Source organism: Corylus avellana, chromosome ca1, assembly GCF_901000735.1.
Source record: "Corylus avellana chromosome ca1, CavTom2PMs-1.0".
Lineage (NCBI taxonomy): Eukaryota > Viridiplantae > Streptophyta > Magnoliopsida > Fagales > Betulaceae > Corylus > Corylus avellana.
In genome coordinates this window covers 49,697,119-49,719,156 of record NC_081541.1, presented here as the reverse complement: position 1 = coordinate 49,719,156, position 22,038 = coordinate 49,697,119, and the positions used below count along the sequence as shown (strand labels likewise).

The following is a 22,038-nucleotide window of genomic DNA, read 5'->3' as shown; positions in this document are numbered from 1 at the left end:
ATATAATGTTTGTAAGAATGTCTGATACGAAATCAATTTAATTTGAATTTTTGGCACCAGGATTCAATTAAAATGAATCTGGAGTTTAGATTATAGAGTGGAATACATAGAAAACTTGAAAATTAGAGTGTTTGCTATATGTACTTTTTAACTAATGATGCAATTTAAGATACCAGAACTTTGCTACTTCATCCACATTGCACAGTATCAATAGTATCATGCTAATAATATAGCATATTTAAGAATAGTTGCAATTAGTTGTTGAGTTACAGACAAAATTGTTTGAGAACCCGTTGATGGAGTTTATGAACTTGTCCACTGTTCACCACTTTAGGTGAATTGGATGATAAAAGGTCTTAATGAAAGCAGCACTCAAATACTCATATTCGACCTGGTTTGGAATTTCTGTTGTCCTGGCAATAAAATGGGAGCTGTTGTAGAACCTACGCATTTTTCTTCCTCAGTTTCATTAATTGAGACCATCTTTAATGCAGACCATCTAACTTATAATTTGCATGTTGGATTTTTTAAGGCAAAGAAGGAAGAACTAAAAAGTTTATTTATTTATTTTTAGTATCATTTGTTTACCATTCTAAACGTTATTCTTTAGAAGGCTAGTGTGGTTTGGACAGTTGAAGGAATTGCTGGAGTATGGAACTTTCATGTTTTATTTCTATTAGTTGATTGTGTACCTTCAAGTGTTTGGTGGTGAAGGTATTCAAATTTATCTTTGAATATCCATTCCCTGATTTTCTTTTATTATTATTATTATTTTGCAAGAAGCTTGATGTCCAAGAGCTGTCCAATGATGACTATTTCTCAAAGAATAATGAGTTTGCTACCTGGTTGAAAGAAGAGAAAAACGTGTTTTTCTCTGATCTTTCCTCTAAGTCTGCACATGAACATTTCTCGGATTTTGTGAAGTCCTGGAACGGCCGAAAGCTTGAAGCCCGTTACTATGAAGGCATTGCAAGTGCACCACGGACATCTCATAACTGGAAAATCCGAAAGTAGCAGGAAAGTGTAGCACTGGCCCATTCCCATTCGTTTAGTTTTGTTTTTGTTTTTGTTTTTGCTTTGAATCTACTGATTTGCAGTCTGCTTAGGAAGGATACATGTGTTTTCTCAATATATATGAGATTATTTTACACATGGGTTTATCAGAGTTCTTGGAATTGGTTTTTATTTTTTTATTTTTTATAATTAAATTTTGTGGTTTTCAAATGCAAGTGAGGGAATATGAGTTGCATCAACATGGCCAAGGAAAACTATTTTATTATTTGCTTTGCCACGAGTACTAGCTGGACATATGAATCCACTTTGAGGGAGGCGAAGGATGTAGGAATAAAATATGGCACAAATTAGATCTTTTATGCCCGCCAATAGGAAACAGACACGTTAGTTTAGTTTATCGCACCAAATGAGAAGATGACGAAAACACCGAATTTATACCCATTCTCCTCAAGAAATCAATTGACAAAACACTTTTTTTCCCATTCATGAGGAAACCCATGCCACTGAGTGGTTATCAAAGTCTCTCTCAGCTCGCATCAGTCAACAAATCTTAATGCACAACCTATCTTCCTGTCGAAAGGATGGGATTGGGTTTTGAAATAAGGTTGATTTAAGGGCCTAATCAGTGTTGTATACCTTATACATGTATGATTTTAAAACTTTTATGATTTTTGTTTCATGTTTTGGATATATTTTGTTGTGCAGCAATTTGATTGATGTGTTTTATTTGCAGATATAAAAGAAAATGAGAGGCTAGAACCAATGTACAGAGTGATCTCTTTCATGGTGGTGTGGGTTTTCTCTTGAATGGAAAAATGGTGTTTTGTCAATTGATTTCTTGAGAATGGGTAAAAATCATATGTTTTCATCTTCCTCTTATTTGGTTGTTGTGATGTGTCAATTTCCCATTGGAAGGCACATAGAACCCAGTTTATGCTAAGTCCATATAGAAATCATTCTCGATCATTTATCATTTCAAGTAAGAAAAATGTTGGCGTCACTAGCATGCGAAGAGTTGATGTCTTCATTGACCTGCTACAATATTCTCTATTGTGGTCTTTTATGCTCGAAATGAGCTCTAGTGGTTTCTCATATCCAAAAAGAGCTATATGAATCCCATTCGGTCACGACCCAACCTCGGGTATCCATCAATAACCCATGTAAACAATTTCTCCGATCAACAAGATTCAAAGAAGACAAACATGCAAAAACTCTTTTTCTTGTTATTATGGGTCTTAACTTGCACATGCCATGGATCTAAACAACCATGCATGGATTCAATATGCCTAAAGCATAGAGCATCTACAACCATGCTTTGATATAACATATTATATTTTTATGATGAGATTATGCGTCTTTGATCTAGATCTATATCTATGCTTTACAAAAATTTGAATCTAATCAAATAATAAGAAACATACCACTCTTTGTGAACATTGCTTGTCAGAAACAATTCTAACAACTAGAGGTGGCATGGGCGGAACCACTCTTTGGCTTGGGGGGCCCCTAAGCCATAGGGTTGTCCCAAAATAAATAAATAAATATACCTTAAAAATTAACTTTTGTCCCCCTCTCAAACTAAACGTTCTAGTTCAACTCTTAGAAGTCGATCACCATTTCAATCTTACACCTTAAAGAGTTTCTCAATGGTTGGAAGTGCACGTTTGGGTATAATTATTTTTTATTTTATTTTATTTTGTTTTAAATTCTCTCATTCAAATATAATTTCAAAACTTTTTTTTTTTTTTTTTGGATATTCATCATTTTGAAAATAATACAAAACAATATATATATATATATATATATATATATATACCAAACGTACCCTTCCGTCATGTTTGGGTGTCTTATCATTCCTGCGAGTCCAATCTTATCTCCGCCATATAACTAATTGAACAGAGCAGCGACCTTATAAACAAGGGCATCGACAACCCGGAAAAGTCGCCAAAGCTGGCTAGGTGCTGCAGAAAACTCTCTCCAGCTCTCAAACTCCCCACAACCACTTGTACATACTTTTTTTCGGTCCTAAACCACTTCAAGCCAGTGTCCATTTCCTTCCCATGCACAGAAGAGCCCACAAACCATGGCTTCTCATTCCTCTCATACCACCCGAACCCGGATATCGCGAGTATCGCTCAAAAGGGTTTCTCGGATGTTACCCACGAAATTGTGGGGAGAGCAGTTCATGGACTATGCGTAAAGGGTTTAGTGCGTTTGAGTGTATTTCATTCGAATACTTTAATAAACATGTATTCGAAATTCGGTCATATAGAACGTGCTTGGAATGTGTTCGATAAAATGTGTGAAAGAAATGAAGCGTCTTGGAGTAACATGATGTCGGGGTTTGTTCGAGTCGGCCTTTACCCGGAAGCGTTTAGATTCTTTCGTGAAATGTGTGGACATGGTGTCAAGACAAGTGGGTTTCTGATGGCTAGTTTGGTAACAGCGTGTGACAGGTCGGATTGTATGTTATTTGAAGGACTTCAACTCCATGGTTTTGTTGTTAAGATTGGTTTGTCTTCTGATGTTTTTGTGGGAACTTCTCTTTTGAATTTCTATTGCTCCTATGGCCTAGTTTCTTCGGGCCTGAAGCACTTTGAGGAGATGCCTGGGCGGAACGTAGTCACTTGGACTTCATTGATAGTTGGGTATTCAGATAATGGAGATTTGGGACAATCTATAGACATATATCGGCGAATGAGGCGCGAAGGTGTATGTTGCAATGAAAACACACTTGCTACAGTCATTAGTTCCAGCGGGATGCTTGGGGATGAACAGTTGGGTAATCAAGTTCTTGGACACGTTGTAAAGTCTGGATTAGAGACTAATGTTTCTGTTGAAAACTCCCTCATATCGATGTTTGGTAGTTTTGGTCGCGTGGAGGCAGCCTGCTATGTCTTTGATCACATGGATAAACACGACACAATCTCATGGAATTCAATCATTGCAGCAAATGCACATAATGGGCTTTGTGAAGAATCATTAAGATATTTTTACTGGATGTGTCGTGTCCATGAAAAGATAGATTCTACAACAGTTTCAACTTTGTTAACAGTATGCGGTTCTGTGAATAATCTGAAGGGGGGCAGAGCAATTCAGGGTCTAGTAGTAAAAATGGGACTGGAATCAAACGTTTGCGTATGCAATACTCTTATAAATATGTATTCTGAGGCTGGAAGTTCTGAGGATGCAGAGTTGGTGTTCCAGAAAATGCCAGACAAGGATTTAATCTCGTGGAACTCCATGCTGACAAGCTATGTTCAGGATCAGAAGTGCCTATATGCCTTAGAACTTTTTGCTGAAATGATTCGGATGAAAAAAGCAATAAACCATGTGACTTTTGCAAATGTATTGGCTGCCTGTTCGGACCCTGAATTTCTTGTTGTAGGCAAGATTGTTCATGCCCTTGTAAACCTTGCTGGCTTACATGACAACTTGATCGTTGGCAATGTATTAGTTACCATGTATGGAAAGTCTGGTATGATGGTCGAAGCAAAAAAAGTATTCCAAACAATGCCCATGCGAGACGAAATAAGTTGGAATGCACTCATAGGTGGTCATTCTGAGAATGAAGAATCCAATGAAGCAGTAGAAGCATTTAAGTTGATGAGAGAAGATGGTGTACCTGCAAACTACATTACCATTGCAAATGTTCTTGGTGCTTGCTTGACTATGTATAATCTACTAAAACATGGGATGCCTATCCATGCACTTGTAGTTCAGACAGGATTTGAATCAGAAAAGTATGTGCAGAATTCCCTTATCACAATGTATGCCAAGTGTGGTGATCTGAACTCTAGTAATTACATTTTTTGTTATTTGGCTGATAAGAACTCTGTCACATGGAATGCTGTAATCACTGCAAATGCTCATCATGGCCATGGGGAAGAGGCTTTAAGACTTATTTCACAAATGAGACGCAATGCAGTAGATTTAGATCAGTTCAGCTTCTCTTTGGCTCTTTCTGTTACTGCTAACTTGGCCATACTGGATGAAGGCCAACAGTTTCACGGTTTGGCAATTAAACTTGGGTTTGACTCAGATCATTATGTTTTGAATACTGTGATGGATATGTATGGAAAATGTGGGGAAATGGACGCCGTGTTACGAATACTTCCCCTACCAAGCAACAGGTCACGATTATCATGGAACATATTGATGTCAGCTTTTGCCAGACATGGGTGTTTCCAAAAGGCTAGGGAAACTTTTCATGAAATGCTAAAACTGGGGCTAAAACCTGATCATGTCACATTTGTCTGTCTCCTATCTGCATGCAGTCATGCAGGCCTTGTGGATGAGGGTCTTGCGTTCTATGCGTCAATGACTACAGAATTTGGTGTCCCAGTAGGAATAGAGCATTGTGTATGCATAATTGATCTTCTTGGGCGATCCGGAAGGCTTGCTGAGGCTGAAACTTTTATTAAAGAGATGCCAGTCCCGGCAAACGACATTGTCTGGCGGAGCTTGCTGTCTGCATGCAAAATCCATGGCAATTTGGAGCTTGCCAGGAAAGCTGCAGGTCGTCTTTTTGAGTTAGCTCCATCAGATGACTCAGCTTATGTTCTTTATTCAAATGTATGTGCAACTACTGGGAGATGGGAGGATGTAGAGAATGTGAGGATGCAAATGGGATATAATAGCATAAAGAAGAAGCCTGCATGCAGTTGGGTCAAGTTGAAGAATAAGGTCAGTTCATTTGGGATGGGAGACCAGTCCCATCCAGAGACAGAACAGATATACACCAAGTTGGGAGAGCTTAGGATGATGATAAAAGAAGCAGGTTATGTTACTGATATAACCCATTCACTGCATGATTTAGATGAAGAACAAAAGGAGCACAATCTTTGGAACCACAGTGAGAGAATTGCTCTTGCATTTGGATTGATCAACACTCCAGAAGGTTCACCCATCAGGATTTTCAAGAATCTTCGTGTTTGTGGTGATTGCCATTCTGTTTACAAGTTTGTTAGTGGAATTGTTGGGCGGAAAATCATATTGAGGGATCCATACCGGTTTCACTGTTTTAGCGGTGGGAAGTGTTCTTGTTCTGATTATTGGTAATGAAGCTAATTATGAGCTCAGTTTATTAGCGTTGTGAAGAGTACACAGTAGTGACTTGCAGATGAAGGTTGAGTTAATCTGCAGTGGGTATAGGTTAGGTTTCGAATCCTGTCATCTATTGGAGATTACAAATTAGTTTTCATTCTTGGTTATTCATAAACGGCCATCCTGTTTGATGTTGAGAGTTCATTTTTTGTACAATATCTCTGTATTTAATATTATTGGTTCCATTGAAATTTTGGAATAGGAATTCATTTGCTACTAACATGGGAACCTTATTGCAATTGTTTTAATTAGCTATTCTTCAATTTGGCATGATTATTTGTACTTATAAACTTATTGCTTTCATTTCGAAATTCATATGCTAAATTTGTAATACAAACATGGGAACTATACTGCTAAATTTTAACCTTAAATTTGGAAATTATGCAGTCAAGAAAAGGCCATGGGCTGCTGCTGAGTGCATCCTGGACTGGGACTAGTAATGCATTGTTTTTTTATTTACAGTAGAAAATGGATCAATCAGTGTTTCATTTGGAAATTACTCATTCATGCGTTGCCAGTTAGGTAGGAAGAGGAAACTTTGTATCATCTCTTCATCAATGCGATTGAGCTCGTGCTGTCTGGTTTGGCCCACCTACTTCATATGTTTGCATGACCATTACCCTATACCCCTTTTATTTATTATGGGACTACTATCAAATTGCAACAGAATTTGTTATCATTTTTTTTTTTGCCTTAACAGGTACTATGATACTTCTGGAGTTAGTGGTGAGATTCCACAAACATTTGCTAATCTACTGAACCTGTGTGTAATGTAAGATGATCGACCATATCAACAAAAAAATTTACTAGCTGAGATCATGTTTCTTTTTTGAGGAAATATTTCTATTTGTCGCCGGTTGGGATCAAACACTGAGCTCACTGGTCAGGTACCTAAATTCATAGGAAATTGGTTGACTCTTGAAACATTGTAGGATGATATTATTAGAACTTTTCTCTTTATTTTTGTTCAGTCATACTTGAATGACAAGCTAGGTTTTCAATGCACTACCTACTTAATAATTCTATTTTCCTCATGAAATGTATTTCATTCCAGTTTACAATCAGTTGCTCATGAATCATGAATGTTTTTGTAGGAACATTCAAGGAAACTCTTTTGAAGGTTCAATACCATCTACTTCTTCCAAATTAACTTCTCTGAAAGGCTTGTGAGTGTTTACATCTGTTGGTTAATTTTCTTTAGGCTGAAATACTCTTTTGGTCCCTGAAAGTTAACCCAAAGTCAATTTTCATCCCTAAAATTTTCGTCCCTTAAAAATTTTAAAGGTAGCAATGGGGTCCTTTTGGCCATGCATAGATTATGACCCTGATACATCAGCCTCTTCTTCTCAGGCAAATGTGCATTTTGGAACTGATGGACGAAAACATGACATTTGCTACCATTTAAAAATTCTGTTTTTTTAATAAGTAATATTGTATATATCAAAAAGCATAAGGTGTCCCTAAATACACAGAAAAATCAAAGCTAACCCACAAAAGATCCCATAAGAAGACCCTAACACCCAAAAAAGCCCTAAGCCCACAAAGTAGGGACTTGGATCCTTGGTTGTTTTTAGGGGGTAATTTTGTCATTTCTAGGCTCCTTGTTTCTCATTTAGACAAAAATGCCCCCCCTAAAACAACTAAATGGATCCCCTCCATTTCAAATGAAATGGAGAGGATCCTTCTCCGCATGGCAAACCCCAAAAAAGCCCTAAACCCACAAAGCAGTCATGGCTTTACCCCGACTAGAGCCACAACCTCTAGCCTCAAAATTAATGGAGCATTCTAAATTTTTGAGCTCCCTCTTCCCCTTAATATTTGAAGCAGAAACTCTTTCATGATGTTGATCCGTTTCAATAACCAAAAAAAAATCCTTGAGTCTTTTTTCGTCACCCCAAAAGTCAGCCCCATAGAGAGAGTGGCTCCCGTTACATTAAGCACCACCTCAAAATAGCCCTCTTCCCCCACCAATGGAGTGACCGTCACAGCCTCGGCCATTTAAAACTTCTATGAAATGAAATTGGTACCTCTTACATTCTAGGGACAAAAATTGAACATAGGCTAAAATTTCAGGAAGCAAAAGTGTATTTCTGCCTTTTCTTTCTATATTGCAGATCTTTGTGGCTTATAATCCCATATATGATTTAAATGTAGGAGTATAAGTGATTTATCTAATGGAAGCTCTTCATTGGCATTCAATGTATTTTGGTTTGTAACTTTTGTGCTGTGTCTTGTACTTTGGACTGGACGACACTTTTTAAGTACTCTAAAAAGTTGTCTTTTATTTTGGTATCTTCATTGGCATTCAATGTGAGAATTGATTATAACCGACATACCGTTTAGTAAGGAAGTCCTGAATGATAAAAAGTCGCAATGTCTCTCAAATGATATTATGATGGCTCCGTTGCATTATATATATATAGATAATTAACTTTATGGCGTGAAAACAAAAAAAGTTTGTGACGCTGCAATAGATTTCCAATAGATTACATAAAATCGAAAATGCCCCTTCTCTCATACTACTCTTTCTATATATAATCTAATAGTTTTGGAAAAAAAATTAAAAATTAAAAATTTCTCTTATGGAATTCAAAGTGTCCTGACATTATTACTTAATAGTCATATTTCATATTGCAAAGGCATAGCCCATTTTTTCTTTCTTTCTTTTTCTCTCAAATACAAAACCCATTGGCACCAAGCATGAGTGAATGCTAGACGTTTGGTAATTTATCCTCCAACCAGAATAAAAGATTCAACTAAAGCGGCTAATCTCATGCATATTGTCTACACATCTAGTCATACAAATCGCACAGTATCATAAAAGTTTGATAGAAGTATGTGTACTTTTTTCAAAAAAAAAATAAAGGAGGTATGCCTTTGTTGATGGTTGTTTAATAGGTATTTGTTTATTCTGAAAGAGTAATGCTACATAGCATCTTTCTATTTTCTTAAAGTTGGTGTTGCTTTAAAAAATTACAATTAGATTGAGTATGGATCACTTGATCAAATAATAATTTTAAAGGCTACATCAACTATAAGAAGATAAAATAATAGTATGTAACATTACTCTTTTAAGAATTTATACTTTTGAGTCTAAACCCGTTATCTGCCATTCGTATGTATGAATAGAGAAGTTGAGAAACAAATTGGGTCCTTGGTGAGAATAGTTGAAGAGGTGGACATCAATGCCAATGGAGTGAGATGGGGTAAATACTTCAAAGTTAAAGTTGAATTAGATCGGTTGAATCCCCCTAGCAAGAGGAAGGATGCTACAAATTAAGCTTCGTTCAATGTGGGTTGCTTTCAAGTATGAAAAATTGCCCAGATTTTGCTTCAAATTGTGGGGGTGATTAAGCATGAAGAAATTGGCTGCTCGAAAACTATGTATGTATTGTTAGAGCAATATCCTCTCCCTTAATTTTGGCAATACAAATTTTAAATTGATTCTCAAATAGACTAGTAATTAGCATTATATATGCACTTCAATTTTAAAATGCTAGTATTCACAAATATTTTATATCAGGTGGCGCGTCATATTTTATGTAACTTTTTATCAGTTACTTAAAAAATAAAAAAATTTAAAACACATAATATTAACCGATAATAAGTGTAATAAGTAGATATTTTAAGTAACTTCTTATATCAATCACTTTAAAAAAATAAAAGAAAGTTACTTAAAACACTCAATCATATCCTTTGCGAAATAAGTGTGATAATTAAGCGATTAGAAAAAAAAAAAAAAGTGTGATAATTAAGTATTTTAAGTGACTTCTTATATCAGTCAGTTAAAAAAAAAAAAAAAAAAGTCATTTAAAATATTCAATATTAACTGATGTGAAATACGTGTGATAAATAAGTATTTTAAGTAACTAGTTATATTAATCACTTTAAAGATATTAAAAGAAAATCACTTAAAACACACAATATCCCCTGGTGTAAATTAAATGTGATAAATGGGTTATGTGAGTTTAAAGAGTAACAAATAAAATGGGTATCCAGACATGTCGATTTGACCCGACAAGACGACCCGAGACAATGACGGCTGGATTCGTCATTCGTGTATGACCTAGGTACAAAAACGTAATTTTAACTCTCGTTCGCCCGCTTTAGTCTCTTTAGACCCTTTACTTGTACCTCGTGGAGTCGTCTCTCCGCCGTAACTCTCTCTCTCAGTCTCTCAGACTACCCTCGGTAGTCTCAGAGAACCTCGCTTCATCTCCGGCGGTCGATTGGACGGACTGTAAGTTCTCGAAACCCTAACTTCTATTACTTTTCTTCAATTTTTCTGGTCGTTTGGTTGCTTCGCTTCGCCGAATAATCATATTCACCACCGGAACTGGAACTAGGGCTAGGTTTTGAAGTTGGGTGGGCTTAGGGTTTGGATTTGGGTGGGGTTAGGGTTTGAATTCGGAGAGGGATATGGTTTGCATCTGGGTTTAGGGTTTTAGGCTAGGATTTGGATTTGGGTTTGGGATAGGGTTTGGATTTGGGTTTGGGTTTGAGGTTAGGGTTTGAATTCGGAGAGGGATAGGGTTTGAATTTGGGTTTAGGGTTTAAGGGTAGGGTTTGGATTTGTGTTTTGGGTTAGGGTTTGGATTTGGGGAGGGATAGGATTTGAATCTGGGTTTAGGTTTAGGATTTGGGTTTGGGGTTGGGGTTTGAATTTGGGTTTGGAGTTAGAAGTATACATCTTCTCAACCTTGGCGGAGAACTTTGACCCAACAGTCAAGCGATAAAGAGATTCGTGATTCATGAATGATGCTGCAATTGCAATTTATTTATTTATTTATCATATAAGTTTATTAGGCCCTCTATCAGAAGTTCTTCCTATGTTATAGACTTTGAAGCGTGAATTTGGGGATGTCTCTTTATGTTGCTGTGTCCTTATCACTTGGGTTTTCATTTTTTAAGTTTTTGTTGTTTAAATTGTCGTCTTTTCAGTTCTTTTTCTTAAGCTATTATAATAGTTTTATCATCTCTATTTATGTGATTACTTATTTTGATGAAGATTTTGCACCGTGTGTCACGTGTCTAAGATTAATGGCTTCACATGCATTGACCTATAAGATAAATGGCTGTCGCAATGCAATAATAGATACATGGGAATTGTCCATGTGCAATCCAATTATCAGAAAGGCCTAACTATGCCTGTACGCCTGCATGTGCAGGTGTATGAGAGAGCGAGAGTCATTAAACCTGAACCCATCTTGTGATATTAGTGTGTTTTGCTTCTGTTATTAAGAGGAAATGTAGTTTCTTAATGAACTTATGTACTGTGCTTGAACAAAGTTTATATAAGACAGTACTTAAAGTGGCTATTCTCTTTTGTATGAGGATACAAACTTTAATGTGAAAGTTGCTTATCAGTCTGGTATCTGAGATTGAACGCTATTATCTTGTACCTTCTGCTTGTATTAATTATGATATCAAATTTAACTATTTATCTCTTTTGTTAGTAGCCATTTTACTCTTTTAAACAAGACTATCATTAGCATGCTAGCTCAACAAATATTTTTTGGTGGTGCTTATCTGCTTCAAAATCTTTTTCAGTGGTGGTTGTCGCGCCTCTTATCACTGTCATGCATAGTTTTTGCTCAGTGTCAGTGTATTGAAAAGGTCAACCGCTGAGACTGGCCTTGTTCAATTCTTGCAGTTTCTCAATATGATTGCGGCTGAAACCATTGTATCAAACAAGAACTTCATGCTTAAGTTCTCCAAGAAAAGAATAGAAGCTGCTCCTGGCACAGGATCATGTGAGCAGGGGCAGCGGGTCTCATTTGTTGATGAGCAGAATCACAGTAGTTTTGTGAATGCAAGTAATCAATCTGAGATGAAAAAGATGCACAACTCCGTGAGTTGTCCTGGTGGTGGAAAGAAGTTGGATCCCGAGTATTTGAAGTCAAAATCCTCTATGCCAGGGTCTAACAAGCGTGGACCCCAACAGATGACAGAGTGTCAAAGGGAGAAGAGGCAAAAGATGGACCGCAGTGCGACTTCACAGTGTTCTACCATTTTGAAAAAACTGATGAGTCATCCTGCTGGTTGGGTTTTCAACCAACCAGTGGATCCTGTGGTATTAAACATTCCAGATTATTTCTCAGTTATAAAGAACCCCATGGATTTGGGAACAATAAAGTCCAAACTAGTGAAGAATATGTATTTTGGCACAGAGGAATTTGAGGCTGACATTAGACTGACCTTTTCCAATGCAATGCTTTACAATCCTCCTGATAATAGCGTCCACAAAATGGCAGTGGAATTAAACAACATTTTTGAGACAAGATGGAAAGCTTTTGAGGAAAAGTGGAATCTTGAAAGCTTGAAGGTTGGGCAAGGGAAACTTTTGAATGGACGAGTGAAGGAGACTAATGATACAAGACAGAATGTTGATAAAGCACCTCCTTCGCATAATATTTTGTTGCTTAAGAGGTCAGTGCCATCTGTTGAGAAGGTCACAAGGAGTTCTGATGGAAGAGATGTTGAAGTAAGTAATATGTTAATGGTATTCATGAGTGGAAATGCTTTTCTATTTGTGTGATAATAATGAATAAGCTAGAAGAAACTTTTCTTGTTTAGCCAATTTGAGTTCTCCGGACTCTAACTTATGTGACTTATTGTGGGTTGTAGACATTAGATTGCCATTTTCCCCCCTTCATTTTTTCTATTATGAGAGGTTTTTTCTGCTCTGAGTTGTGTATGTTCTGTTCATTGCCACAGCTAGCCAAGACAGCACGGAACTGCACACGAAAGTCAACAGGAAAAGACTTTCAAAAAGGTATTGAGTGGAAGAGTGTGCTTCCTGCTTTATGGATATTTATAGGAGCTAATTGGCAATTTGTCCTATAGGAGTTGACAGTGGTAGTAGACATGCTTGTGGCTCTGTCAATGCAAAAGTTCCATTGAGCTCGATTGCTCGCAAATGTGGTAGATGTGGTGACATTACATGCCAATGCATACTACCTTGTGATTCAACCCATACATCCTCAAGCGGTTAGTTGGTCTTTTCTTTGCTGCTTCTTTTGGTTATCCAGTATTGAATTGGTTCATGGATAATCTCTTTTGTTTCAGATTTATCTTCGGAAAGATCATTGGGTAGAGATCATCGTGTGTGTGGTGTGGATGCTTCCATTCAGGTATGCTTGACATTATCTTCATTGATTTCATGAATATGTTTGGAAGTTAAGAGATTTTCTCGCCATGAGATGATTAAAACCTCTATTCATATTTAGGATTGTCAGGCTAAAAGCATGTCAGTGTCCCAAATGAGGAAGACAGGTCCAGATTCTGATGGTGGGTGACTGATTTTATTTGACTATAAATATGATATTTTCTAGTTTTTTGTCGATTTCATCGATTTCATGCTGTTGGTGACGATATGAAGGGGGTGTATGTGCTTTTGACGATGAAAATGCATGCCTTACTTCCCAGACCACACTTTCTACTACAGATTCTGCTTCCCAAGGAGGTCAGTGATACCTGAATTTAAGTGTTACTTGTCACTGTTTGACATGGCAAACTAACAGCCTGTAAGTTTGGTGTGTTTTTTTTGTCTGTGTTATAGGATGTCCAGATTTTGATGTACAACTTTCACCTAAGAAGGCCCTCCGTGTGGCAATGCTGAAGAGCCGCTATGCAGAAACGATTCTTAAAGCACAAGAAAAGACACTGCTTGACAATGTAAGATTATTTTGGATAAATTCTTGATTATGCAAGATTTAATTTCTGCTTTTGAAAAAATAAATTAGATGCCAAATTAGGACAATCTCATGATGTAATATTTGATATCCTCTGGTACTATGTTTTTATAGTTGCTCATACATGCCACTTTCTTGTTTATGGTTAGGGTAATAAAGCTGATCCTTTGAAGATGCAGCAGGAAAAGGAAAGATTGGAAAGGAGACAACGTGAAGGTGAGTTAAGCACCTTAATATTTTCCTTACGTACAAAGAACGGTACATCTGTTTGCAAGGGTCATGAGGAACCTTTAACCTTATGGTTTTGATGGCATTACTTTGACTGTGCAATTCACGCTCATGAAACATTTTATGTAGCACAAAGGACACAATATTTAGCTGGCTCCTTCGGGGTGAAATCATTGCTTGTTTCTTTGTGCTTATTTCTAAAGATCACATATAGAGCTACTGGGCCCGTTTGGTAAAGAGTTTTGTTGTGGGTTTTTTGTTTGAATATTAATAAGAAATGATTGATGTGATATAAAAGTGAAATGAAATTTGAAATTTTTGTAAGAGAAAAGTGAAAGAAAGTTGTTTGGTAATAGGAAAAAAAGAGGTTTGACTTTTTTTTAGAGAAATGATAAAAATGAGTATGTTGCTAAACACACCAACTATTTTCCGGCACTTTTTTTTTTTTGGGTATCTGGATAATTGATCTTATTAATTTGGGGTTGACAGTGTGTAGGGGGCTTATTGAAGTGACTTTTTTTGTTAGGGCTTGTAATTACAAATTTTTAAACCTCTCTCTCTCTCTCTCTCTCTCCTGCATGTGGTTTTCAGATTCCCGTCAGCTTCCTTGGGGTATTTCTTTTTAGTTGATGACTGAATTTTTACTTGCAGAGAGGGCTAAGATTGAAGCCCAAATTAGAGTGGCTGAAGCTGCCTCACGAATGAAGGAAGAGCTTGATCTGAAGCAGAAGCGGGAACGAGAAAGGGAAGCTGCTCGTGCTGCGGTTCACAAGGTCTAGATTTGATTAATAGTTTTTCACATTTTATAGAATTTAATTTTCTTTATTACTTAGGAGTTGCATCGGATGTTTTTCTTCTCCATGCAGGTGGAAAAAACTGTTGATCTTGAAGAGAATTTGTGGATTCAGAAGGAACTGGATATGTTGCTTGGCTGTTCTTTGTCTCACACGCGAACCCTATTAGAGCAGCTAGGTCTGTTTATCAAAGTTGAGTCCATGGAAGATGATTATGAGGTGAATCTGAATGTAGATGGGGAGGAAGGGGAGATTTTTTCATGAAGTTGAACTCCCTGTTCTATAGTTTGATTTGTTCTTTTTTCCAGCTCTGCTTGTTTATATCATCCTATAGTTAGGAGGGGGAAAAGAGACATTGTAAATGCATATTTTTTTGTTTTAATGAAACGAAAATGTTTACGTAGTAATATAAAATTCTCTTTGTGCTACATGTACCTATATTTTTACCTAGATTTGTTAAACCTCACACTAATTAGGGCTGTAAAGTATTCCAATTGAGCACGAAGAGCTCAAGTTCAACTTTTATATTTAAACTTGGCTTAATTGATTATGAGTTCGGTTTGATCTTGAGTTCTATTGAGTTGGTTAAATAATTTTTTCTAATAATTCTAAAGGAAATTTTGGGAAATTAAATGCAAAAGAAAGGGTCTGGTGTAGCGCATGCAAGGATTTTCCATCTATTTTAACCCTAAGTGATAGTTGGAGGTGGTTTAAGCTTTACTTATTTATTATGGCGTTGTCTAGGTGGTCCCATAAGTGACAATTCTGCCTTTGACATGAAAAGAATAATAACCGGGATGAGGGTGCACCCAAAAAAACATACTGCGTACGTATTGCGTCCTCTTGGCATATGCTTAGTGTAGATCACTATACAGATCATGTCATGTAACGACTCTTGGCAGCTCTTTTTTTTATTAAAAAAATAAAAAATAATAATTTATAAGCAAAGAGGATAGACGGAGGTAACCAAATGTGGCTTTTGTACTTGGCAAGACCATAGTAATATCGATAGGAAAGGCCTAAGATAGTTGCAAAGTAGAGGGTTGCAGGCGCTCCCTCAAACCGAGATGAGTTATAGCTTGACACAGTTTCACTAGGATATTAGTGAGATTCAAGCCGGTTTTCATGATTTTCATTGCGATAGTCAAACTTATGTTCTAATATTTACCAAATTAATTGAAAATTTTAATCTAGGAACCAATAAACTACCACCTTTGATGGTATTATTAGCAGCTTTGTTGTGTTTCTTTGCATCCCTTGTAAGAGAAGACCAAACAATTGTGTACGTAGCCAATTACCTAATATAAAATGAGCCAAACAAATGAGTACAAGCTTCAGAAACAACATCCTTACATGGAAGATTTCCCTCACTATAGTCTCCAAGATTTATTGGGGCTAATAAAGTCATACGGAAAAAAAGAAGAAAAAACTATTTTAGTCAAGTCAAGACATTTTCCGTAAAATGATTTGTATCCAATTTTTTTACTCAAAAAGTGATGTATTTTCTAAGCACGTTCGCAAGAAAACATGCTTACTTCTAATTTTCTTTTGTAAAGTTGAGGCACATGGTTTGACGAATTTGCAATCAATGAATTTAATATATTTAACATTCCCAACCACGTTTCTGATCAAGACAAATCAACTTCTCAATGTGTAGCACAAATTCAAACTCATCTCAATAAATCGTCATTACTTTCTTTAAGAATTAATTAAGATGATTAGCCCCAGCATTACTTGGTCTGTGTTTTATGAGACACGTCTCAATTTCAACGAATTCAATTCTAATTAAAATTAAACTCAACTAAAATTCGTACCATAATAAAATACACTGATTAAATATTGGTGGGATTAATTGTCTTACACAAACCGACCCAAGCTAAACTTGTGGCACAATAAAACATATAATTAATATGTTGTGTGACTGCATCTCTATTATTATTTGTACTCAATCTTTTGATAATAAATTTTTTCCAGGTCGTTTCCGATGATAGATATAAATTTATTAAGTCGAATCACACAAATCTTTATATTTTGTATAATTGAATTATTTTTATTATATTCTTTTCTACTTCTTTAAGATCTGAAATTTTTATTAGCATTGATGAACATTTGGATGATACACGCCATACATCCAACGACAGAGATGTTTAGGCAACTCCATTATTATTTGTAATATTCTAAATCCCCTTATATATTATTTCTTATATTCTATGTAGTCCCACAATTCTTTGTATGGATTATACTAGGTCCGAAATATGTACACGAAAGCTAGTAAAATATAAAACCACAATTTTTTTGAATCAAGTAACGATGCTTCTTCCCTGTAGCCTTTTTTCCCTTATTCAATTTGAAAAAAAAAAGTAACGATGCTTCAAAAACCACCAGAAATCGAGTAGTCATGCTATCCGGCATCCTAGAGGCAGCCCAGCATCGTCTAACGCTGATGTGGCTGCCTATAAAAAATTAAAAAAAAATTGAAAAACGAAAATTCTGTTGTTTTTTTATTTTTATTTTTTTATATAAAAAAACACGATTATATGAGAAGAAAGATTTTTGGTGTTTTTTTTTTTGTTTTTGGTCATTGTTGTTTATGTTTTTGCATTCTATATGTTTGATGAAATTTCCATGAGAAATAACAAGTTTTTTTGGGTTGTATTTTGAGATATTTGAGTGATATTAGCTAAATTTTGATGAGGTAATATTTGGGTTCTAATGCCTAAAAACTCGTTTCTGGAATCAAAACTAAAACTTAAGGGTGGAAGTTAACCCTTTAGAAATGGTATCACCCTAAAGGAATTCAGTCATCTAATGCCTCAAAATGCTATCTCGGTTTTATATACTTTTGTTGATACCAATTTCAGATCAGTTATTCATGAAGGCCAGTGAATTTGATATATAATTTGATCAATTTTTAATTAGTGATTCTCGGTTTTAAATTTGGTAGACGCTTCCCCTCCTTATAACCTCTTTCCTATCCAATTAGAAAAAAATAAAAAAATAAATTTAGTAGACGCTTGGCTGATTCTCTTTGGCAGCCAAAAATCTCCATTCGAAATGGAGTAATCTTTTGTTCTTTTTTTTGTCTTTTTAAAGGTGGTATGACATTTAAAATATTAAATTATTATTAGATTAAAATTTAAAATATTAAATTTTAAATATAATAATAATTTTAAAAAGCAAGTCATTTTAAATAAACAAAAGAAAAAAAAAGAAAAATCTTCTTTCGAGAATTGTTTGTCAAAATCTAGGCCAAGCTGCATTATTTCTTACATATGTATCTTTTCCTTGGACCTCAGATGTCGCTTACAAGTTCAGATTCCAAGGTTTGTCTTCCATGGAATATGTTGCCTCGTTCTCGTGTCCTCTCACAACTCTCTCCAACGGTCATCTTTTTGGTCACCCACATGCCAGATAGAGTTTAATTCACTAGGGCCCTCTGAGTCAAGTCAAGCTTAACATAATAAATTTAAATAAGATATATTTTTTTAAAAATATATTAATATTAAAATAAAAATGATTTATTCTCTAAACAAAGAGCTGAAAAACTGAGTCACATGTCCCTCAAAAGCCACCTACCCATCGATCTCTGATAAGTATGCGATCGGTTTTTTTTTCGGCTGCTGTCATTTGCCTAGTATGCTCTTTTTTTTTCTTCTTCTATTTTTTTCAAAAAAAAAATTTTTATAAAAAAAATTTTTCAGTTGTATTGCTTTGATTTTCTCTGTATTTTGGTTAAGTTGTTGCTTTCCCCGTATTTTCTTTGTTTTTCTTGCTGCTTGTAATAAGGCTATGTCCTCTCTCTTGATCTGCTTGCTTGTTATTTTGGTCTAGACCCCTGGAGTTGTGGATGTAAACAATATCCTAGCTTTCGGGTCGAGAAGGATGTGTGTCGGCATGGAGTTCTTTTGATCTCAGAATCGAGGAATAAGAGCTACTTATGTATTAGTTTATGTCTGCCTAGCGTAGATCTGTTATTCTAACTGGAGATTAGTTAGAAGTTAGCGGATGTTTGGCTTCTTTAATGTGTAATCTTTTAGTTACGGCTTTAATTTTTTAGCTTCGGCTATGATCTTTCAGAACGTTATGTTCTGTAATTGTAAGAGTTTTAATGCTCTTAGCTTCTCTATTAATGAGATAAGAATGATTTTCCTTTTAAAAAAAAAATATTGGCCCTAAACATTAATTAATATGGAAAAATTATTGGTACAAAGCCTTTTCCCATATTTTTCTAATAATTTGTCTAAAATATTGATACCAGGCATTTTCACATATCAATATACGTTTAGTGCCAATATTTTTTCTTATTTCACCTTACAAATCAACCGTTAGATTTGTAAATTTATAGAGATTCTACACAAATCAATGGTGAATAACTATTAAATTTATAGAAGAATATGACAAAAAAATATGAACAAATTATTGACACGAAGCCTTATTTTTTCGAAAAAAAATTCCACCAACGAATGACATGTGTCCCAACTCCAAACTTGTCATCATTCAGAGTCTCAGACGGGGAAATTTCAAGGTACGCCAACAGCCTCCCTGCTCTCTCTTTCTTTCTCTCTCTCTCTCTCTCTACAATCGGCTATTGACAAAAAGCCTCGCTTTTCTCTTCCTCAACCTGCTTCAGCGTATCCATGGAGTCACAAACAGAAGCAGCAGTTAACTTTGGAAAATCTATCATAGTGCCTAGTGTTCAGGAACTAGCCAAGAAATCCATCGCCCACATCCCATCGAGATACGTGCGAGAAGGTCAGGACCCTTCGATCGTCTCCGATGAGTTATCCCTTCCAACGGTGCCCGTCATCGATCTTGAGAGATTGGTTGTTGAAGATTCCATGAGCTCTGAGTTGGAGAAGCTGCACTCTGCCTGCAAAGACTGGGGATTCTTCCAAGTATGTACTTCAATTAATTATTAGATATTTTAATAGTTATTAGATATTTCTTCCCCTTGTCTAATAATCCTTCTATCATTAGTATTTTTCAATTATTGTTGATTTAAGAGTTTTTTCACTTGTTGATATAGTAAAATAAAATATTTGTGTGGTATAAAGTATTTTAAAACAAGAAAAATATTAACTGATAAGATAAAAAACACAAAATACTCAAATCTAATTGTACTTTTATGTCATAAAACATTCAAAACTATTTTTATTTTTACTTTCGAAATATTTTTTCTTCTTTGTTAAAGTATTTGATTAAATAATTAGATTTACTTCTTCTTATCCAGCTTAAGCTTTTGAGATAAGTAGTGATTTAATATAGTATCAGAACTAAAAGTTCGAACCTTAACTCTGTCAAATTCACCCTCAATTTTCAATTAAATATTTTACGATGGTTTAAATCTTTGAAAAAGAAAGTTTTTAAAATAAATAAAAATAAAAATTTCTTTAGTTAAATATTTACTGTGTCAAATGTGAACGCTCTTCATTATTCACATAAAGCGATAGGTACTTGCAATAAACTTAAATTTTATTTGTAATTAATAAAATTCTCAGTAAGTGTTCTGTTAGCACAATAGTTCTTATACTGTTGAGAACAGGTTACAAACCATGGAGTTGGTACTTCTTTGCTGGAAGAATTCAGGACAGAAATTGACAACTTTTTCAAACTTCCCTATGAAGAAAAGAAGAAGCTTTGGCAAAAGCCAGACAATCAGGAGGGATTTGGACAACTCTTTGTGGTTTCAGAGGAACAGAAGCTAGACTGGTCGGACATGTTCTATGTAACTACTCTTCCACTCAATCAAAGCCTCTTTGACAAGCTTCCTCCAAAGCTCAGGTTTCTCTATACCTCTACAGTTTGGTTTTAAAAGCTCTAATTCGAGCCCACACTTGAGAATAGTGTTAAAGTATTGATTAAATTATTAAATTTCTTATTTCTTATCAGCTTAAACGAGTTTTTTGTCCTCATGTGAGGAGGAGTGTTAAAATACTGATTAAATGATTAATTTTACTATTTCCAATCAGTTTAAGCTTTTAGGACAAGCGATGATTTAATAATTTCAACTTCATATTTGTGCCGCAGAAATACCCTCCAAGCTTACTCTATGGAGGTGAAAAAGCTGGCCATTGCAATCTTAGGTCACATGGCTAAAGCTTTGAAGATGGATGCTGAAGAAATGGTAGAGCTTTTTAGTGATGGAGTTCAGTCAATGAGAATGAATTACTATCCTCCATGCCCTGAACCCAATAAGACCATTGGCTTCACTCCTCATTCTGATGCTGATGCTCTAACAATTCTCTATCAGCTCAACGAAACAGAAGGCCTACAAATCCGAAAGGATGGGAGATGGGTTTCTGTTAAACCTCTTCCACATGCTTTTGTAGTCAATATTGGAGATATCATGGAGGTGCTACTTCACTTTGATATAACTATGGATCCGTTTGGGTTTGCGATTTGAAAATTTTCAATGTTTTTCAAATCACAAATTTTTGGAAATGCATTCCCAAACGAAACTTTTTCTGCAATTTAGTTTAAAATCGCACTTTTTGTATACGCAATCGAGTGCCAAACACACTTATAGAATTAGCTTAAACTCAATTTCAGTTGCCAAAAGAGAAGAATAATCCAGAATATTGTTACTAAATTTTTTGTCTTTCCTGCAGATTGTAAGCAATGGCATTTATCGGAGCATTGAGCATAGATCAACTGTAAACTCAACAAAAGAGAGGCTCTCAATTGCAACATTTTATAGTTCAAAGCTAGACTCAGAATTGGGCCCTGCAGCCAGCCTTATTTCTCCTCATAACCCACCAATCTTTAGGAAAGTTCCTTTGGAGAAGTATTTTAAAGACTTTTTTGATCGAAAACTAAAAGGAAAGTCTTACCTTGATTTCATGAGAATAGAAAAGGGTGAAGGCAACACATGTTGAATGTATCAGGCAAAAGAGAAGAAATTAAGCAGGAGTTGAGTAGCCACAAAGGTGAGGTGCAAGAATCTGTATGTTCTATCTTGAGTGAATTTCAATGAACTTTATTTATTAATACTTAAGGCTTTTTTGTGATTGATTTAGAGAGCTTAAAAAATATTTATAGTATCTAAAAAGTCGTGTTAAATAAAAGTTGACTTGTTTAATAAAAAATTTCAAAAGTACTCTTCTTACTTTTTTTTACTCAAAATGACCAAAATACACTTTTTAACAAAAGCTTAAAAATGAACATTTTGCAAAAAAAAAACTTTTTTGACTTAAAGCCCGTTT

At 35.5% G+C, this 22,038-nt stretch overlaps 4 protein-coding genes across 7 annotated transcripts in view; all 4 read left to right on the top strand.

Moving 5' to 3' along the window:
• The window catches only part of LOC132183419 (pentatricopeptide repeat-containing protein At3g24000, mitochondrial), an 8,790-nt gene extending 2,623 nt beyond the window's left edge, over nt 1–6,167 (top strand). Inside the window, 2 exon segments of the mRNA XM_059596852.1 lie at nt 784–1,023; nt 2,965–6,167. Of these exon segments, the coding sequence (XP_059452835.1) occupies nt 784–1,023; nt 2,965–6,075 (3,351 nt within the window). The 3' untranslated portion in view covers nt 6,076–6,167.
• On the top strand, nt 6,080–9,493 carry LOC132183402 (probable LRR receptor-like serine/threonine-protein kinase At5g63710). Of its 2 annotated transcripts, XM_059596841.1 has the most exons (5): nt 6,080–6,168; nt 6,821–6,892; nt 7,215–7,286; nt 8,275–8,328; nt 9,250–9,493. In XM_059596841.1, coding segments are annotated over exons 1-5 (231 nt in total). In that variant the 5' UTR covers nt 6,080–6,136; the 3' UTR covers nt 9,251–9,493. The 2 variants fall into 2 exon arrangements, with proteins under 2 accessions (XP_059452824.1, XP_059452818.1); XM_059596835.1 differs by lacking the exon at nt 9,250–9,493 and having other exon boundaries at nt 8,275–8,443.
• A 745-nt stretch (nt 9,494–10,238) lies between these two features.
• On the top strand, nt 10,239–15,264 carry LOC132162770 (transcription factor GTE12). Of its 3 annotated transcripts, none has more exons than XM_059573008.1 (11): nt 10,239–10,360; nt 11,774–12,604; nt 12,838–12,895; nt 12,967–13,110; nt 13,189–13,253; nt 13,350–13,410; nt 13,502–13,585; nt 13,682–13,797; nt 13,964–14,030; nt 14,694–14,815; nt 14,909–15,264. In XM_059573008.1, the coding sequence occupies exons 2-11, from the start codon at nt 11,783–11,785 to the stop codon at nt 15,098–15,100; spliced, it is 1,731 nt and encodes a 576-aa protein (XP_059428991.1). In that variant the 5' UTR covers nt 10,239–10,360; nt 11,774–11,782; the 3' UTR covers nt 15,101–15,264. The 3 variants fall into 3 exon arrangements, with proteins under 3 accessions (XP_059428991.1, XP_059428997.1, XP_059428985.1); XM_059573014.1 differs by having other exon boundaries at nt 11,671–12,604; nt 13,359–13,410; XM_059573002.1 differs by having other exon boundaries at nt 11,671–12,604.
• Nucleotides 15,265–19,356: 4,092 nt separating this feature from the next.
• LOC132166460 (protein SRG1-like) lies at nt 19,357–21,848 on the top strand. The gene is made up of 4 exons (XM_059577280.1): nt 19,357–19,731; nt 20,379–20,617; nt 20,864–21,188; nt 21,445–21,848. Exons 1-4 carry the CDS (start codon nt 19,474–19,476, stop codon nt 21,709–21,711), a joined length of 1,089 nt encoding a protein of 362 aa, XP_059433263.1. The 5' UTR covers nt 19,357–19,473; the 3' UTR covers nt 21,712–21,848.
• The last annotated feature ends 190 nt before the right edge of the window (nt 21,849–22,038 follow it).

Excerpts from the sequence above, each read along its gene's own strand:
- LOC132183402 (XM_059596835.1), top strand. The coding sequence starts at position 6,137 with ATGAAGGTTGAGTTAATCTGCAGTGGGTATAG. Across the intron at positions 6,893-7,214 it reads CTACTGAACCTGTGTGTAAT|GAACATTCAAGGAAACTCTT; the intron begins GTAAGATGATCG and ends ATGTTTTTGTAG. Across the intron at positions 7,287-8,274 it reads TTAACTTCTCTGAAAGGCTT|GAGTATAAGTGATTTATCTA; the intron begins GTGAGTGTTTAC and ends ATTTAAATGTAG.
- LOC132162770 (XM_059573008.1), top strand. The coding sequence starts at position 11,783 with ATGATTGCGGCTGAAACCATTGTATCAAACAAGAACTTCATGCTTAAG. Across the intron at positions 13,586-13,681 it reads AGATTCTGCTTCCCAAGGAG|GATGTCCAGATTTTGATGTA; the intron begins GTCAGTGATACC and ends TCTGTGTTATAG. Across the intron at positions 14,031-14,693 it reads GGAAAGGAGACAACGTGAAG|AGAGGGCTAAGATTGAAGCC; the intron begins GTGAGTTAAGCA and ends TTTTACTTGCAG.
- LOC132166460 (XM_059577280.1), top strand. The coding sequence starts at position 19,474 with ATGGAGTCACAAACAGAAGCAGCAGTTAACTTTGGAAAATCTATCATA. Across the intron at positions 19,732-20,378 it reads AAGACTGGGGATTCTTCCAA|GTTACAAACCATGGAGTTGG; the intron begins GTATGTACTTCA and ends TGTTGAGAACAG. Across the intron at positions 20,618-20,863 it reads AAGCTTCCTCCAAAGCTCAG|AAATACCCTCCAAGCTTACT; the intron begins GTTTCTCTATAC and ends TTTGTGCCGCAG.